Raw genomic sequence first — 16,334 nt, 5'->3', positions numbered from 1 at the left:
TCTTCTTCTTTATTCAAATTTCCTGGGGCAAATGCATGCGCAGTTGAAGGAAATAGCCGACTTTTTAGTTAAAGTTCGGCTTTTCATTCTACTGCGCATGTACACCAGCACAAGAAAGAGGAAGACGGAAGAGAATCGCTCTGTTTTCGGCTGATAGAAGCACCATCCCGGGGTTTCAGGCAAGTAACATTTTGCACCCCCAAGTGCAGTATGACTTTCCTTCTCCTTTAAGTCACTCAAAAATATAGAAGGAAATGACAAATTGGATTACTGTGGGAGGGGGAGAGAGAGAGAAAGAGCCTGGGACAAGTGCTTGGCTCAGCAAGTTACAACAGTTTTTTTCTGTGATTTATTTGCACAAAAACTCCAAAGTTCAAATTATAGTTTCCAAAAGAGAAAGATTTAATATTTACTAAGCAAAAAGAAAATTGGAAATACTTAAATATTAAATTTCACCGTCTAAAATCTTGCAGTCAATGGGAGTTGTCCTATGCAAAATGTATGTGGTTTGTAAATTACATTTTTACAAATTTTCCCAAAATCTTTTGAGATCTTGAAGACCCATTGAAAATAATGGTTTAATTGAACAGCTTTTTAGATTACATTTTTTTAATAACTAAATGTTCAAGTTTAGTAAAATTTCAAGTTTATTCAAAATCTAAAATTCACAAATTTGAAAATGTATAAATAAACCTTTAAATGTTTGTATACTTAAAATATCTCCTTACTATATACAGACACGTGCAAAACCACACAGTAATACTGAGCGGTAGGTTTCACACAATAATGAGTAAGAAGAAAACAATGAAATTTAAGATGAGATACTGAAAATGTCATAGACATGCCCCATGGGGACTTGCAAACACAGAAATACCAACTCAGCTCCCAAGCTGCCCAAACCTGAACATAACACAAAATGCAAACACTGTATTCACACACTTGCCAATCAAGGTAATCGAAGCCACATCACAAAAGACTTTTCCCCACTGAGGGTGGACTGAGAGATTCCTATTAGTAGATGTGATACAAAAAGCCAAGACATGTCATTCAACTGAGCTTATCATTACTACCTAGTTGACAGATATTTTACTAACATAAGGAAGGGGCCAAAATAAATTGATAGAGAGAAAATCAACATATCAAGAAAAAAGTATCATGATGAATCATGACACAGAATATATATATATATATATATATATATAGATATATATATATATAAATATAAAAGTCCAAAAGTTTACACGCACACCGATGTTGATATAAATGTTACTTTATTTAGGAAGTCATTAATTATATTGCATCAACGTTTCGGTTCGGAATCTAGAACCTTTCTCAAGATGCTTTTCCCCTCTGAGAAAGGTTCTAGATTCCGAACCGAAACGTTGATGCAATATAATTAATGACTTCCTAAATAAAGTAACATTTATATCAACATCGGTGTGCGTGTAAACTTTTGGACTTTTGGATTTTACGATCTACACACAGCACCCGAGTTCAGCTTTTAACGACGAGTGCGGACCTTAATGGTGGATATATATATATATATATATATATATATATATATATAATACACAAAAGCCATGAATATCCTGTAATTTATATCCTTATAAACGGTACGTTCTGATGTCATCAGTTATAAACGGTGAGTTCTGACGTCATTTCTGTGATATGACTCACTGAAACTTGTGTATTATATATTGAATAAAGTACCCCTGGTTGTAAAATATGAGGATATTAGAAGTTACCTCGGAGTTCCATGACCTGTATATTATGGTCATGAAACTCCTCGGTAACTTATAATATCCTTATATTTTACAAGAGGGGGTACTTTATTCACTATATATTTAATATGCACAATATTTGAAAATTTTCTGGCAAAGGGGGCAGTTAGCATACTATATGCAGATAGATGTATTTTGTGCCTGCAAAAGAAGGGGAAGCATTACAGCACAACATGAGCCTAGACTCACATAGCTTTTAATTGCATGCAATTCAACAGCAAACTCAAACGGGTTTAATATGCAAAGGGAGTCCTGTGCAAAGTCTGGCCAAGGTAGGTATTAAGAACAGTAAATAAGCTTCAAGCCAAGTATGAGCTCAATAACTCGTTGTTCTATCAGTTCGTTCAAATCAAGCATTTTGCCCTGGCATTGGTGGGCTCTCAGGCCCCTTCAGCACTCAGCCCTATGGAAACGATTATGGCAACTAGAGGTTCCAGGAGGGGGCTTATTTCTGACATCTATGGCGTACTTAATACCTACTCTGAGCCCTCTTTCATGAAACATAGATATATGTTGGCTTGGGAACAGGCGCTAGGGGAAGAGATACCCCTCCCGCAATGGTCTCGGATTTGGGAGAACCTCAAAAGGGCTTCGATATGTGTGACCCACAAAGAAACAAATGATAAGATTTTAATGCAATGGTATTTGACGCCGGCCAAGCTCCACTCATTGTACCCGTCAGTGTCCTCAGAGTGTTGGAGGCAATGTGGTGACGTGGGGACTCTCTACCATGTTTTTTGGACGTGTCCTCTCCTGGCACATTATTGGCAGGAGGTGCAGGACATGTTGGCTTCGCTGTTTGGGACTGATGTACAGCGACACCCACTCCCTTTTCTACTCGGGTCTCCACTCCCAGGGCTTAAGAAGCATAACCAAAGGCTAGCCACTTTGATTTTAACGGCTTCTAGACGGGTCATAGCTCGCAACTGGAAGAAGCCACAGCCCCCCACAGTAACTGAGCTGAAAACAGCTATCCAGGACATACGAAGAATGGAATATATGGCTGCCTTACACACTTCTCGTTTACCGAATTACGAGAAAGTTTGGTCTCCTTGGGTCACTTTACACCCCCCGACACCGTGCTAATTTACTCCCAGACTGGGATCCTCATATTTCCTTGATTTTCCCCGAGCTCGGACAGTTTTGATGCTTTAGTGTTGTTTCTTTTTTACCTTTCTTTCTTTTCTCTTCTTTTCCCTCCCTACTCTCTCCCTTCTTCTGCCTGCTCTTTTTGTTCCCTTTTTTCTTTCTGTTTACATTTATGGAACGCTGATATTGTAAGCAATAAATCGGAAGGGCTTTCCCTTCATTGGGTATAGGTAAACCTAGGAAGCATATGACTTCTCTTTTCTATTGTGAATGCCATACTCTTCCCCTTCTTTCATTTTTTTGTACAATGCGTAATATGTGCTGATCTGAGGTTTGTGATAACATTGTGCAGATTTTGTAAAGACGTGAATGTAAACTTTATGTTAAATAAAGAGTTAAAAATAAAAAAAGAACAGTAAATAAATACATTTTATGCAGAGTTTAAAAAAAAAACCTTAACATCATAATTCATTAGGCAATATGAAAATTTGAAGATACTGATTTTAGCTTTAATAAATTCCTATGGAATGATGGTTCTCTTTATAGCAAAGTTTATTGGACACAATTCAAGACTTTAAGGTGGCTATACATGGGCAGATTTGGGTCCTTTACAGTGATTTTGCAGCTTATTTACCAGAGTATGGGGTCCGAAGGGCTCAGACTTATATCTGACCAAAAATTGGGCAGATCTCAAATGGGCAGGTTTGATTTTCCCGTCGGATCGAACACCACATCGGCTAGTTGATGCAGTCCTCGTCCCATCGGCTGGTATTTCCGTCATTGTAAGACAGAGTAGGGCACACAGAATATGGCACACACAGGGAGCATAGAGCAGAAAGAGTAAGGCACATACACATGGAGCATAGGCAGAGTATGGGACAACAGGGAACATAGGAAAGGCAGAAAACAGCAGGGAAACCTACCAGAACCAAGATGAATAGTTCATACATACAGTGACACTGTGCTGGTGCCCCTCCTCTGTATGAGATGTGAATAAGTGAACAATATTGGCACTTTCAGTCTGAGGGTCTAAGGTAGGGTTTCCGCCTTTTCTTGAAAAAAATACTGGCCTTCCTATATTTTTATGCATTTTCCCTATTAATAACATTGGGATTAAATTTAATTTTTACCAGTCAGACTGGTAAAATACTGCGTAGGTGTCAATCCTAGTCTGAGATATGAACAGTACAGGGCTTCACAGGTGTGAATAGTACAGGGTTTTAGGGATGTGAACAATACAGGTGTTAGGTGTGTAAACAATGCAGTGGGATTACAGGTCACAAGAGGTAGACTTTCAAATTGGGGGGTTGAGACCCACCAGTTGCACAGCACTGTTTGTTCAGGTTTAGTCTAGTCTCAGTCTATAGCGTGGAGATATATAGCAGAAAACTAATCTGTTACCAATACAAAGGTTTTTTGTGAGAGTTTAAAAAAGAACACAAATATTTCCATTAGAGTAGGAAATAGCTCTTTTTTTTTAGTAATGACCGCTGCAAAGATCTTTGCAGTATTGATGATATTTTTGTCAGTATCATAGGCACACAACAAATAAGTTAAATGTTATAGTATTCGTTGAATGTGTTGTTACTGCTCTTCAACTGAATTCCGAAATGGTATGAGTTAAAAGTTTATCTGGGCAAAATAACACAGTATTTTGCACTCTTCTCTTTGCAGCTTGGTATAAACATTCTTCAAATCAATTTTCTCATCACAGGTCAAAACATCGTTGAAGATGGAGCTTCATTTTCTCCCTTCAAATATTTGGCTGGATACAGTGGCAAAAGTAAATCAAATCCCTGAGGGTTCAAATTGCCTTTTTCCTTTGCCATTTCATCAAACCTGATAAGAAGCAATGTCAGGATTCATTTAAAGGAGTTCCTTCTACATTTATATGTGATTTGGGAGGAAGTCGTGAATGGCAAATTTCCCTGACTGTCTCTCTCAACAATGCATTTGAATGACAGCAGGATACAAATATTTGGAAGTATTTGGAAGATCTAGGGATGCCGGTATACCAAGGAAAGAGAATATCCATGAGAATATTTTATTAACATACCATGAATCACATTTTTTTTATGCTGTGGCAAGGTGCAAAATGAAAAAAAGGGGCATGATTCACCACATCTATGAATACAGATATAGGTTCCATTATACAGAATGTTTGGGACTTGAAGCTTTTGGATAAGGGATCTTTCCAGTAATTGGATTTCCATACCTTAAGGCTAGGGCCACACGGCGCGATTTTGCCGCGATTCTGCGCTGGGCGAGTTGCGAGTTACGAGTCGCTGCGGTTTTTAAGCCGAAATAGCTTTGTTAACTTTGGCGCTGGCGTCAATGCAAATCGCGGCGAAATCGCTGCGCTAATTCACACGCGGCAATTCTTTTTCTACTGTCGCCCGGAAACGCCCAGCGAGGCAACTTCGGGCGACAATAGAAAACGAATCGCCGCGTGTGAATTAGCGCAGCGATTTCGCCGCGATTTGCATTGACGCCAGCGCCAAAGTTAACAAAGCTATTTCGGCTTAAAAACCGCAGCAACTCGCAACTCGCCCAGCGCAGAATCGCGGCAAAATCGCGCCGTGTGGCCCTAGCCTAAGAATGCTATTTTTTTTTAAATCACTTAAATAGTACCCCCAAAAGGATTGCTTTGCCTCCATTATGGATTCATACAGCTTAGTTACCGTCAAGTACAGGGTATTGTTTTGTTATTACAGAGAAAACAAAATAATTTTTTTCACTCAAAATGGACTCTATTGGAGATGACCTTCCCATAATTCTGAGCTTTTTGTATAACAGGTTTCTGGATAAGGGATCTCATACCTATACTTTGCTATTCAAGTTAAGTCCAGATCCTCAACGCTTTAAGCTTCTACAATGGAGATGTAAGCACTGCACTGTATGTAGCTTCGGATTTTATAAATTTGGTGTGTAAATGTGGAAAGCCACAGAAGGGCTGAAGGAAAGTAATAAATAAAAATAAAAAGGCATATCCTCAGTTATAACACTCACTACCAAAGGGAAAAACTACCTATTTTAGCACTGTCTGTACAAGAACTATTCAATTGGAGCAATAACAGGGATTTCCATGGACAACTAGTAAAACCTAATACACCATTAAGCATAAAAGCTGAATATAATTAAGCACAGTGCCAAACATTAGCTGGACTGGTCAATGGACTCTGGAGTGATAAATTGTCAGTCATCTGGCAGACTAACAGACAAATCTGGTCTAGGCAGAGGCAGTCACAAAGAGAGTGACAGTTAACTCAACAACAATGTACCAACATTTTCTAAAAACACTTTCCAAAAAGATGGAACCTAATACAGCAGCAACAAAATGTAATCTGCATAATATTGGTTATCTATCTTCATATAGTTTGGTTTTGGAATGAGATGTTGGACAGGCAGGTGTCTAGATAATTTTGCTCATATATCACTTAGCGCAAATTTTCCATAACCAAAGCATTTCCTTTAATGATTTCCACTAAATACGAAAAAATAGAATAAATAAATACGAAAAAATAAAATAAATAAGTTAAATATAAATAACATGTATATTTATTTAGTTTTTTCTTTAACAGCACAAAAAAACACACTGAATTACCTGTACATGATAAATGTTTCTAACTTATTACTGTTATCCCCCCAAGCTTTGCTACTCAAGTGCTGGCCAGGGCACAATGAGCATATGCAGTATCGCTGACACTCAAGTGTCAACCTATCAAAATCAGAAGATGGAGAAGTCAGTGGTGCTTTAGGTCATTTACTTAGGTATGAACAGTTATTCTCAAATATGTTTTAGTTTGAAACAGGGTCATTTTAGTTTGAGATAGGGTAGTTAATTGTTCAGCTTCTATGACAGACGTAATCTCACTTTCTGCTAATGATGATTATGATTACCCCTAAGCTAAACTTCTCAACAGCAGCGCAGAGCACACTAAGTATGTGTAGTGTTACTAATGCTCAAAAGATAGACTAACAGGATAAGAAGATGGCACCCGATTCAAATAATGCAACATAGTTTATAATCTAATTTTTAGCACTAAATGTATGTTTCCCTTCAAAACATATTAATCGATTGTCACTTAATAAATATCTAGTTTACTAAAGTGTTTTGTATAGGTTGAATATGCCCAGTAGTAAAAGGGCAAGTTCCCTTTATCATGTAGTATACCTCGTGGCTGCAAAGATACAACACGCAAAAGGCCAGCACTAAGGAAAGTGGACCTGTTGTATGAATTCACTGGCAAAGCAAAAGACTGAGTGATAGTAGGGGGAATTATTATTTAATGGGTGGTAAGGGGAGGGAGGTATTGAGTATAAGTGTGTAAGGTCAGAAGTCAGAGGAAATAACTGCATGTATAAAGCTATATAGTATTCTTCTTTTTCATCTGTAGTTATGAAAGTCATCATCTAGCAAGTAGAGCCCTGTCATCTAAAGTACATAAAAAGCATAATGTTCATATTGTTGGTAATATAGCTGTGAAAAGGTTATAAAACCAATGTCTTGCCGTCACTAAACTTTACAGAGGGGAACTATTGATTACTACTCCATTTGACAACTGCAACAACATTAATGCTTGGATCTGCAGAAATGAGAATTCACACGGGTTCCACCAAGACAAGAAAATCAATGTGTCAACCAAGAAAGAAACGCAGGCACGGGCTGTCCATCAAAGGGAACGCAGGCTACTGCCAGCCACATAATCTACAGAGCAACTTTTGTTCAATGCACCGTGTATCATATTGATGATTAAACAGTTTCTACTTAAATGTTATATATTGTAGTATAATGTAGAGGAGTTTAAGCAATGACTGTTACAATGTGGGTACCCGTGCACAAACCCTTCAGCTGTTTTTAGATGCAAATACATTTAAAAGTGAGCTTATGACGCTTTTGTCTTCCATTAAGGCACCATTTAAACCACGGCAAATGTGACACAAAATTTCTGACTTCAAATCTTTCCAATCCCCACCCTTTGTGCATCTTATACACCCCTTTCTTTTAAGATTGTAAAGCTGTAATGAGCGCGGTCATTCTGTACAGTCAGTATTAGTATGTAATCTGAATGTTTGCGGTATACACCATTCTGCTTTATTAATCATACTTATAACAAGTGCAACAGTACAGTTCTAAGAGAGCAAATATAACACATTAACAATACAAAATTTGCAGTCATAGAATACTCAGTTTATTGAAAGTAGGAGTATACCGACTGATCTGCCTCCATGTTAGGAATGGTAACTAAGAACTGGTGCTGGTTACAAATGAGCACGGTGCATAAAATATTTTCTAGTTAACAAAGCTGCCTCGTGTCATCAAGCACGCACATTTTTCATAATGAAATTATTGCTTTCCTATCATCATTTTATTACCATACTGTAAACAGACTGCCGTCTGAGTGTGTAATCACCCAGCGTGAGAACTGATCTAGTGTTTTATAATAGCAGCCATAAGAAAATAATTTAATAACAATTTCACAACAAGAAATGTCTTCATGTTTCTGAATGATAAGCATTTGGCTTTGAAGCAAAACCAATCAGTCTAACACACACACACACTGGCATTAAAAAAAGATACCTGCAGGGAGAAGAGAACGATGGTCTATTTGATATATGGACTTGCATAGCCTGACCTCACACACATACAGAAAATCCATTTCTCGATAATTGACACATGTGCACAAACACACACACTCTAAGATTTAATTTCTGTTCCTGCCTATAACTATGACGTTTATGTTAGCCTCAACCATCTTACAGTCCATATACCCTATATTGTAAGTAGCTGACAGCAGAGCTCTATCAAGTAACTCACACGCTTTTTCTCATATAGAGCTTAACCCTTCTCCTGCAAAGTGGCTGGGGACACTATGGTGTCATGTACTGGATTAAAATGATTTCCATTCATATGAAATGTTGAATCTACTTCACCAGCACTTGATAATGTTCCCACAAGTGATGCAGATTCTACATGACATTAAATAAGTTTAAAACGCATGACAAACACTGGCACATAGGTTTACTGTACACAATTTAAGCCTAGGTAGATGAATGCAAAGCAAAATTATGTTTTAACCAAAAGAAAAGTTAAAAGTTACTGGGCTTCATGGTATAATATATTTATGATGCCCATCTTTGAAACCTGTAGGAGACTAATCAGTATATATACTGAAATTATGCATAAGTCTTCCATAACGTCCTCAAACCTTGTAGCCCTACCACCCCACAGTATCCACAGTGCCTATAATTACAATCCTGGCATTTAATGATCATTCATAAACATTTCTACACTTTATAAAAGTCTAAAAACAAAAAGACCTAGAGTAATCTTTGAACCAGTTACCGCATTCCCAACTTTGAATGCTAATAAACCATATACTGATACTTCATGGAAGCAGTAGATCAGTTTAGGCTTATGATACATAGGGCTTGTTATGTGCTGCTGCCTTCCTACAGAAAACACTGGTGGCCAAAACATCCATGTTAGCCTGTCACTGATTCTCATATTAGGGGTCTTTGGTAAATTAGCCTTAGTTTAAGTTAGTAGGTTATGAAGATAACAGGACTTTACCAACTTTAGATTTTGCTCAAATCAAGTTTACATTTATATGGCAAGCAGAAAGTTGGTAGAGAGACCCACTATTGACCTACAGTATGTTCTCTCAAATGCTTCATGTTGTACTCCGTCCAATGCAATGTAGCAGAGGTAGGGTTGACATTACCCTTGTCTACAAGTATGCTGCAGAACTGAAGGGGTATTTTACAAACTACTGTTGAAGCTCTGTAATGGTAGGTGGCCAGAAAAGATTGCAAAAAATTCAAGCAAAGGTGGAATAGCTGTGGTCATACCTGTGCACCAGGCTCTTGCTAGACAACAAATAAAAAAAGAAACAAATTATAAATAAGGATAAGATTTTGCTGTGCCTATGATGCTGTAATAAAGATAAATTCTCAGTCATACAGCATGAGATGAGTAATGTTTTTAATAAAACACAGGAGGAACCCAGCTGCTTCAATATCATGACATGCATTTCTCTACACAGGCACAAAAAACTAACTTGCAAAACTACTCTAAACTATGATGTATAGTTATTAAATGGGATATTCATCTAAATAAATTAACCCAAATGTACACACTTACATTTTGTTTTGCCACACATACATTATAACATATATATATAGGTATAAAATATAACATATTACACATTTAAAAGTCTATAACCGTTGCTAAATCATGTATTATCAATGACCAATGCTTCATTTTGTACTCGTTCCAATGCAACAAAGCAGTGGTTGAGAGTCTGCAAACCCCTCACCTACAAGGTTGCTGCAGCAGTGAAGGGCAATTTTACAATGTACTGTTGAACAGTAGACACTTTATTGAAAGTCTTTGTACCCTTTAAGAAATTATTATTAATGTTCATAAAGTAATCATTTGGTTACATGATCTGTATTGGCTTTGATTTAATCCACAGCGGGGCAAAAGTCTTTCTGAAGAGCTGTTCAAGCAGACTAAAGTAATCTGAAATAAATTTCTAAAGAATAAGTGAATTATAATATGTTAAAATAATCCATATTCATTGCTATACATACTTGGAAACCAATGAATCTACCACTTCAGCTTTTTCTGGAAGAGCATCCTATTATGATATGGATATGGCTCTCAAAATAGAGAAATGCAAATTATTTCAGGGCCTCTCTTCTTTATAATCATTATACAGCCCAAGAGTACCAGATGTCACTGCTTCTGTATAAATGCAAACAAACCTAGCTAAAATGGGCACATAATTAGGATACAAAATGAACAGTTCAAGTAGTGTTACTTTAAAAGAAGAATTAACTCTTTTGAAATTCTTGAATCTGCCATCTTACTATACAAAATTTTTTTTTTTTTTAATGCCCAGCAAGAGAGTTAGGAGAAGGAACTATTCACCAGACCAAAATATTTTCCAGTGATGAAAAATGTTATATTATATGTAGGAAACCATCACTCTCAGAGGTGAGTTTTGTGGACAGAAAGTCAGTATAATCTAATTTATAGCTGCAGATAACATGATAAAGAACATCTCTTGTTATGTCTCTGAGAAACAAATGTATCCTTCTAATAGTCTTATTTATGGTGTCCAGGCACAGATATAACATGCAATTACTGTTGATCTAGTTAGGCGCAATGGTAGGTCAGCATTTCTGTATATGTCAAAGCAGATAGTAAGTATGCTACATCTCCTTTCATTTAAAAACACACTTCTCTGTAGGTAAAAGAAAACATAAATATATCTTAGCAGCCTAAAAGTATAATTAGGCTGCTAGGGGGATTTAAGTCAAAATAAATTTAATGGAATGTGAATTCCATAAATGTAAATTGCAAAATGGCAATTAAAGCAAGTACTGAAATGTCACAATCAGGGACTTATAAGGACTAATTCTACAGTAAACGTACAGTATCTGAAATCCAATAATAAGATGAAAACATTTTATCATATCTCATACAATAATTTTCATTAAAAGGACACTATTATCAAAAACATTGCTTGTTCTTGCCCGAAAAAAAGATATGCATGTCTTTCATAAGAGTAACATTATAAAAAGCTGCTGTTATATATTTACAGTCCAAAAATCAAAGGTGATGATAATAATTATAGAATTGAAGAGAGAGCAGGGTTGTACAGGCAAAGGTGTAACAATATAACCTTGGAGATTCCAAATCAGAAGGCAGAAGATATAGTCTGTTCAGAGCAGAAACAGTTCTAGCCAACCCCATATCAAAAGACAGGGATTGGGTTGACTGCTCTTTGGCCCTACATACATATCTCCAACTAGCTGTGCTATTTGTATTGTGGACACCATTATGTTTGGAAAGAGGAAATAAAAAAACATACGCAGACCAATAAAAGCCATCGACTCCAGACTGAGTTGACTGCTTATTGCTTATCAGCCAGATATCTTGATTGGGCACATTTAAAACTCCTGTCTTGTGAGAAGCAAATCAGGGTGTGAACCTTGTCAGATGGTTCTCAGTAGGCCTGCTGTATCATCAGATCATTAGTTCAGTGCATGGGGGGGGGCAAACCTGGCAGAGATGATTCATTTGCCATATGTTGCGGTTTTCAACATGTATAGCTTTCTTAACTGGGCACCACAAAATATCATAACATAACTACAAAGCAATGTCCCCTGACATTGGCTCATTATAGAGGTCTAATTTTTTTGTAAAGTCTTCTGTAGTACCTCCTGCTACTAATTTAGGTGCTTGAATGGAATAGCCCCATCATGAATAAAACGAAATTTTGTTCATTTTTTGTTTTTACTTTTACAGCTTAAATGCCCCGCTGGCCATTGTGAACTAAATTAGCCCTAAAATGATTCATAAAGAGGTCCAAAATATATATTTTTGGGGTACAGACTGAATCTCCATATACCAGATTCCAGATGTATGTTTTCATAGAAAATACTATAAAAGTAGATACAATAAATACCTGGAGTAGTGGGCGCTGGACTCCAAGAGTTTTCATGGTGTCAGCACTTGCCAAGATTTTCAAAGGATCTGATACCTTTGTGACACCTTCTATTTCTTTGTTGATTTCTGCTATCACCTGATGTAGGAAGATGTTTTTGATATACATGGTGAGGAACTCACGCAGTGGGCATTGCTTAGCTGGGCCTAACCCCATGGCATGCTCAATCTCTTGTATAAATCTGCAAAGGAAGAACATCAAACAAAGAGACAGTAAATGAAAAAGTTAATGCAACACTGAAAAAGTGTATGAATAATTGCAATTTTAGATTATATGTTTACAATTACATAATGCATAAGCATACTTAGAGGCCCTGCTATAAAGCACTACAGGGCTCCTGTTTTTTTGGCAGAAACAAAATGTTAAGTGTCACATGATTACCAGGAAACAGATTCCTATGTGTCTGCATAAAAAGTGAAATAACTTCATTAGCAGTAATGACAAGGTTGCATATATATGACAACATTGCTATAGCATCCATTTATTCATGGTTCTAAGCATTAGTACAATAGTATCTAGGAACAAAGAGGCATTTTGTCCAATGCCCACCCCCAAACAATTCAAGGCCCCTCTCAGACATCAACCCTCATAGCTTGAGAACCACCATCTTAAAGGAACAGTAACACTAAAAAAAGAAAGTGTTTTAAAGAAAGGAAAATATAATGTACTGATGCCCTGCGCTGGTACAACTGGTGCTTCAAAAACTCTTCTATAGTTTATATAAACAAGCTGCTGTGTAGCAATGGAGGCAGGCAATCAAAGCTGAAAAAGGAGAAAAGGCACAGGATACACAGCAGATAACAGATAAGCTCTATGGTATACAATGTGATTCTTTTTGTTTTGAAGCAAATACATCAATTTTACCAGTCCAGGGCAACAGTACATTACATAAACATTAATTTAAATTTATATTAACACATATTTGACCTGCACTATCACTTCGAACAGTTGCCTTTTTATTAGTCCTCATCTGTAAAAGACCAGTAAATGGAAACACCTGACTGGTATGGGGTAAAGCAGGAGCAAAATGACCCTTAGTACACTCCTGCATAACTCTACTCATCAAATCTTACTTTAACTTGACACCAACCGGTCCTCAGAAAGAAGGGAAAGAAAAATATGTACTTGTTTTAAATCTCATTGTTTTGATACAATTACTGATCATTCATTTATGTCATCCATTTTCATACAATTACTGATCAATGCCATCAGAATACAGATTTATAATTACATTCAAATGTTGTGCCTGAGAACCAGTAAGTTAATTATTTCATTAGAAATAAGCAGGTAGGTTGGATGATGACAGCTCTATTATCTGTTATAGGAACAGCTATTCTGTTATAAAACCAAACTACAGTGCCTACCCCCCCTTTGCGGGGAAGGGGATGGTAGGGCACTTCAGCAGTATCTAAAGTGCTTAAAGAATAGCAGCAGAGAATTCATTCTCTTCATGACAGGTGTATTATTTGAGAATGCCTAGAAATTTAGAAAGCCCTGAGGAATTAACACATGCGCTTCAATGAATTCAAGCTGTTTAGTAAATCCCCAATTTTTTTCTGATTGTGGATTTCTTCTTAAAGAAATGGTAATTATAGCATCTTAGGATCGCATGGTCATAGTTCCACTCACTGGCCTACACAATGCAAATGGAAACCTGGGTGGGCCAAGTGGTACTTATCTGCTTTTAACTTCTATGTAAGCTGCACATGCTTCTGAAAGCACAGCCTTCATTATTATCAGATTAGTTATGCTACAGTTGCATGCGCTTTTGCAGGCTTATTTCAATCAGATAATAACAGTATAATAAGTGGCTTTTTGTCTGTCAATCCAATTACTTCCTACTTTGTACGTGCCGACATTCTATTAAAAGATGCAGACACATGTCAGACTTTATTATTGCCACCCGACTGTATAATTAGCTTCCACTGGGAGGCAGCTGATCAATGAAATCGAAGGTTGTCACTTCTTTTGGAAGAGAAAACAAAATAAAAGCTAAAATATTTATAACAAAGGCAGAGAAGAAAACAGAAGACCTTTATGTGAAGTGGGACCAAATAAATCTACACTAAGACCCATCAGATTTTCATCAGTGACAATATCAGGCTTACAGGACTTGAGGGAGCTAAATACCATGGGAATAGCTAAATAGGCTGCTTCCCACTGACTGAAGAGACAAATTATCCCATAATCTACCATTATCCCTACTAGACCTACTGCTGGACTATATTTAAGTGACAAGTGTGGCTATTTATGGGTGTCCCCATAAATAGCACAATAAAGATGACACCTGTACCATAGCTCATATATACAAGACCTTTTTCATGATAACCAAGCTGAGCCATGCGGACATGAAAACAATTCATTACACTTTTTGCCAAGGTGAACTGCTGGAAACATATCCAGTATACAGATGAAATGGGGATGAGATACCGCAACACCGGACTTGTTTAAAAAATTCTTATATGTTGAAAAACACGCAGCATACCACGCCTTGAAGCATTTCATGTGTTGTATGTTGCATGTTTTGATACAAGTTCCGGTGTTGCGGTATCTCATCCCTATTTCTTCTCTATGCTACGGTTTAAGACGCCAAGTGACTTCAGCACCCGGCCGGCGTATTGGAGACCCTGCCAGTTAGTGTCACATGACAAGTGGTGAGTCGGAGCGGATTTTTTCGCTACAACATATCCAGTATAGCAGATGTCACAAAGAACACTTACAGATTTCCAGATCATAATGAAGTCAAGTTGCAACCCATGGCAATTGTCCGCCCAGATGATAGAGAAAGATATTTTGAGCTAAAGGCTGAACTGGATGTACAGGTACCTACTTTTATGCCGCACGTCACATGTGCAAGTAAGTGTGAAAATTCAGCATACCCCATCATTTCAATTTTTAAGACAAGGCGATTTATGTAGGGTTGCTACCTGTCCAGATTTCACCCGACAGCCCAGTTTTTGGAAGGGCTGTCTGGATTTTTAAATCAGGAAATCCGGACCAGACATTTAAGTGAATGACATGGCGATCAGCCAATCGCTGATCACTACGTCATCAGTCCGTCCCCTATGTCACCTGCCCCGCCTCCCCAAGGCACTGTACCGGTCCTGATGTTACCCGTCCCACCCCACAACATCACCCAGCCCACCCCCGATGTCACCAGGCCCGCCCCCTGCCCATTTTCCCAACACAATAAAGGTGGCAACCCTAATTTTAGGCTATATTCTATTATGCCCAAACATGTCCCTGATCTTATGAAGTCTATAGTGATTATGTGCAAAGCTGAATGCAGGGAGAAAAGAGAAAAACAAGAACTTTGATTTTCAATCTGACACGAAAAGCAGCACTCTGTAGTGAAGTAATGATTAAGTGCGCTATAGCACAAAATGCATAAGGCCTTATGTACCCACACTGTCCTTTGCAATAAATGCTGGTATTTTTTATCTACAATTTTTATGGGAACTATGATTTTCTGCTACGTTTTAAAATATGAATTATTATGTGCACCCAGACCCCACATTTTGCCCAACTTTTATCAGTCTGAGACTACAGACACATTTAGAGGCCCATTTATTAAAGGTCGTATTTAGTGGTATAACAGCTTTTTGAAAGCACGATTAAACTCATTTTATTTAAAACCACAAATGAATGAAAGATGGTTCGCATGTACGAAAATAAACATTCTGATCCCCGATAACCTCTAAAACCACCCACTAATGACAGATCTTTGCAAGAAAAGAATGGCAGCTTCCATTGATTTCGGCATGACCTTGACAGCTTTTACTTGCTGTACTTTTGTATTTGTGGATTTTATGGATTTTACACTTGATAAATTACAAAAAAAATGTGGATTAAGGAACTATGAGGACAATGCACTAAAAAGCCTGAATCAGAGGAACAAATGTTCCTAGAATGTTCTTAAATCGGCCCCTTAGTATATGTCCATGAT

The 16,334-nt window shown here is 37.4% G+C and overlaps 1 protein-coding gene across 1 annotated transcript in view; it reads right to left on the bottom strand.

Moving 5' to 3' along the window:
* exoc4.L (exocyst complex component 4 L homeolog) overlaps positions 1–16,334 on the bottom strand; it is a 240,322-nt gene that overhangs the window by 73,736 nt on the left and 150,252 nt on the right. The window contains exon 11 of the mRNA XM_018252779.2: positions 12,350–12,569. Coding sequence (XP_018108268.1) covers positions 12,350–12,569 — 220 coding nt within the window. The remainder of the gene's footprint in view (positions 1–12,349; positions 12,570–16,334) is intronic.

This window comes from Xenopus laevis, chromosome 3L (assembly GCF_017654675.1).
Source record: "Xenopus laevis strain J_2021 chromosome 3L, Xenopus_laevis_v10.1, whole genome shotgun sequence".
Taxonomy (NCBI): domain Eukaryota; kingdom Metazoa; phylum Chordata; class Amphibia; order Anura; family Pipidae; genus Xenopus; species Xenopus laevis.
The sequence above is the reverse complement of the archived record's forward strand: the minus strand, read 5'-3'. Positions and strand labels throughout refer to the sequence as shown.